This window comes from Arachis ipaensis, chromosome B05 (genome assembly GCF_000816755.2).
Source record: "Arachis ipaensis cultivar K30076 chromosome B05, Araip1.1, whole genome shotgun sequence".
NCBI lineage: Eukaryota > Viridiplantae > Streptophyta > Magnoliopsida > Fabales > Fabaceae > Arachis > Arachis ipaensis.
Window position 1 is genome coordinate 13,172,434 of NC_029789.2, and position 4,071 is coordinate 13,176,504.

Below are 4,071 nucleotides of genomic sequence, written 5' to 3' on the forward strand. Positions count from 1 at the left end.
GATGCATTATTTAAATTAACTCTCTGATGTATAAACATTTTAACGATTAATTATAGATATAATTGATCTTTATAATTAAATTAATCGTGTCAAAATTCAGATGTCTAATAATGTATTATATTACAATAGCAAAACTATTTGATTCAACCGTCCACTATCTTGAAACAAAGAAAAAAAAAATTGCTGGTGGGAGTCGCTTGATGTATATGCATGTTAGCTACTTCGGCCATGAGCCTCAACTGGAATTGTAAAATCTAAATAAGTGAATTTGTTCAAGTCAGTGGTATTGATCATACACTCATCAGTTCATCAGCTTGAAATGACAAGCTTTAATTTACTTGTTAATATAATATTCGCCAATTGAAGTCTTAAAGGCCACTTTTATCTTTGATTATATCAAGCATAGATAGTCTGTATAATTATCATAATAATAGTAATAAAATTGTTGATCAGCAGGTCAATCTCATCATCCATCAGAAACTTAGCAAACAATTTACAATGGCAAGTTAATTAATTAACAAGAAAGAAATGGAGACAACAAAAAGCTAAGGGTTTGATGCATGGCATCCTTCAAAGTCCAGAAATAGCTAGCGAGCGAGCATCTCTTAGATTAAACGTACATCTCCTGAATCTGTCTTCAATCCCTTACATTCTATATCACCAACAATCAGCAATAAGTACATAGTTAAATCCATATACTTATTAATTATGCATTGCACATACATATAGTTATTAATTATAAAATCTACCTTTTGCGCTTGGACTTGAGGGAGGTAACTGATTGAGAGTTGCTGTGCCAATTGCGTTTCCTTTGGTTGATGAACCAGTTGTTGATTTGCTTCAGCTGCAACCCTGTCTCCTCCACGAGTTTTGCCTTGTCATCTTCCTGCATGCACAATGAATGAATGAGTAATTAACAATGAAGATATGTAATGAGATGCATGGATGCATGCATATATACATACAGTTGGATAAGGCCACTTAGCATGCTGCTGCCACCAGTTCTTCAAGACAGAAGTGGTGTCACCGGGTAATTTGCCAGCTCTACGTTTCCTCAGGATTTCTTCCCTAACATCTTCAATCCTTGACTTGAATCCTTGCTTCAGCTCAATCTTGAGTTCTTGACGGACTCTTTCCATCAGTGACCTTTCTGATTCCGTAGGGAGTAAGGGACCAAATCCCATCATGTCATCACCACCACCACCACTCGACTGATCCAAACAGAAATCCATCTGAAATTCATCTTCATCATCTGACATTGTTGCCCCACTTCCTTCTCCCAGGCTCACTCCTGATAAATCATTGCTCCACCAAATCAATTTTATTTATACACTTTATTACTTTGCTCTAATTTCTGCTTATAAAAGTATATTTTGAAGCACTTTATCATCCTTACAATTTTTGTCTGCACATCTCAATCATACATAATTACATATAATAAATAGCATACTCTAGGTCACATTAGGCATTGACTAAGCCAACTACAACATTTATTTTCACCTAAAGTGGGTTGCACGCCTAAAAGTACAGTTGAACGTCATCTTCATGCCTAGCTAATTAGATAGTAATTATATTGCATCCATAATTATGAGCTGCATATATAGTTTCATAGCTTCTATTTCTTTTTTTTTAGTTACATTTAGTTTTTTATTTTTAGTATTTTTTATTCTAAAAAATTTATAAAAAAATAAATTTTGTTTTTTATTTTTTCACAAAATTATAAAAATAAAAAATAAAAAGAAAAACACAAGCAAAACACATCCTTAAATATGTCAAATTTAATACATACCAACTAATTTAGAAACAATTATTAGCTCAATCAATCAAACAACCAAGCATTATTTAAAATGTATTCTCTGATACCTAATACACAACAATAATCCTAAATATTTCTCAATACCTAATAATGTGGCTAGTAAAATAATTAAGAAATTATTTGAAGCAAAATATGTGATTTATTTAAAAAGATAATTGAGACGTGTAGAATCTAAAAGTTGATATGGGCGTTAGGTATAAATGACATTATAGATAGACATTTTCAGCTAGACATACAGGCCCTATCACAAATTCATTAGAACTAAAGGTACTAATACTATTTAACATGCACGTTTTAGTGGATAAGTAAAGTTTTATCAATTTGAAGAGGCTCTTCTAGTGGGAATGAAGGGGATAAAAAGGAACCAGAAGGCCACATAATAAAGTATTGCTGACAAGTCACGGGAAGTCAAGAGTAAAAACTTTCCCCCCTTGGTTTACCCTTCTGATTTTTGTGAGTTTCGAGTACATACCCGTTTATGACTAAGATATAATTAACAGCTAATGCTATTAAAATTAAAAAAAAAAAATGAGTAAAACAACATCCTTGTTGATTATATATACATGGTTCAATGTGCATGTGTGATAGCTCCAACTGTATGTGTTAAGTAACAGACTTGTTTAGGTGCTGTCATTTCTCAACAATAACTAACCACTTAAACAACTTATAACTATTGCTAACTAAAAGAGCCAACTAAGAAACTAACTGATAGATTGATCCTAACAGCATGAAAGCTCTTCAAAAGTTTTATATATATAGCAGTTTTCTTGATTGAAAAGCCTTTGACTGCTTTGCTTTGGAGGTACATTATAGAGCCCGCTGGTTACTTACCTTTGTAAACTTGGAAATGGGATTATTTGGATAATAAGTAGCACTAATATGATTTAATCCGAATATGGATGGGAAAGGGTTGCAGTGGATAGATAGAAAGATAGATAGGAATATTCTATTCATGGTACATGCATACACAAAAATCAGAAAGAAAGGCTGATGATTTGTTATTGACATGATACCTTTACATTTTTGGGATTATCTCTTCATCAACAGTAGTTGTAGTTCCATTCCCATCCCACACTGTTCCACTCTAAGTCGTTACTGTTTTCTATCAGCCTTTAATCATTGATTGTCATCTTCTATCTTCTTCTTTGTCTCATTACTAGCTATATCTATGTGTGTGCTTCATCACTTGCGTGCGTATGTATATATATATTTTATAAATTAAATAACCAACTTAATTAAAGCAAGGTAGTCCTTATGTAAGAAATTTGATAAATATATGTTTTTTTATGTTACTAAAACCCGCTTCTCTTGTCCTATAAAAATGGGGTGAATTAGAAAGAATAGAGGGAGCGTACCGGTGAGAGCTTGCAAGGTATTTTCAATATCACGGCAGGCCATGACAGCCTCGACGGCATGGACTCTGACATGTTGCTGAAGCTGCTCTTTGAAAGTACACAACACTATCAAGTACTGAGCCTGCGATGTTAATATTATTACTAAACAAGAAGAAGAATTAATTAGGCAGAAGAAGTAGAAGGGAATATTAATTAATTACGAGGAAATTATCAAGGTCTTGACGGTCGTGAGGAGAGAGAGAGAGAGAGTGTTGAGAGACATATGAGCGAAGAACATGGTGTGATTGTGATAGCTGTGCGTCTATAAGTGGAAGCTGGTCTATTGGCGTTGCAACTCTCAGGCACGCCACGTGTGCTGCCAGAACCTGCTCGTACAGCGGGTGTGTTGCTATCTCCGCCTTCAGCTGCCGCTGTTGCTGCTCGCCGGACCCTGTTGCTGAAGACATCTCTCCTCCCAACCCTCCTCCTCCACCCATCATACCCAAGCTTGGTTCTTGCATCATTACTCTTTGAAGATAATAAAGGCAAAAGGTGTTTGAAGAGAAAGAAAAAGAGATTCAGAAATATGAAAGGAAAAAAGCTGTGTAATTGTGTTCTGAGGTTGAGGACCACTCTATGTATATGCTGCTGCTATATATCTATGTGTATCGTATCATCATATGTATGAAAGAGAAAGAGAGAGAGAGAGAGAGAGAAAGAGAAAGAGAAAGAGAAAGAGAGAGAAGTTTGGCAGAGATGGCTGGATGGATATATAGGAAAGTAGTCTTAGTCTGTGTCTGTGTGTGTCTGTGTCTCAGAGAGAAAGAGAAAGAGAGAGAGTTGGTGGTATCGTTTTTCGGTGAGGTGTGTGTGTTAGTATAATATAGGGATCTGAGACACACAACTTTCTGCACCACTTCT

At 35.0% G+C, this 4,071-nt stretch overlaps 1 protein-coding gene across 1 annotated transcript; it reads right to left on the bottom strand.

Annotated features, from left to right (window-relative positions):
- LOC107642977 (homeobox protein HD1) lies at positions 365 to 3,855 on the bottom strand (the record flags this gene model as incomplete). Its single annotated transcript, XM_016346504.2, is given in 5 exon segments — positions 365 to 652; positions 750 to 886; positions 966 to 1,291; positions 3,172 to 3,292; positions 3,372 to 3,855. Coding segments are annotated over 5 exon segments (894 nt in total). The 3' UTR covers positions 365 to 645.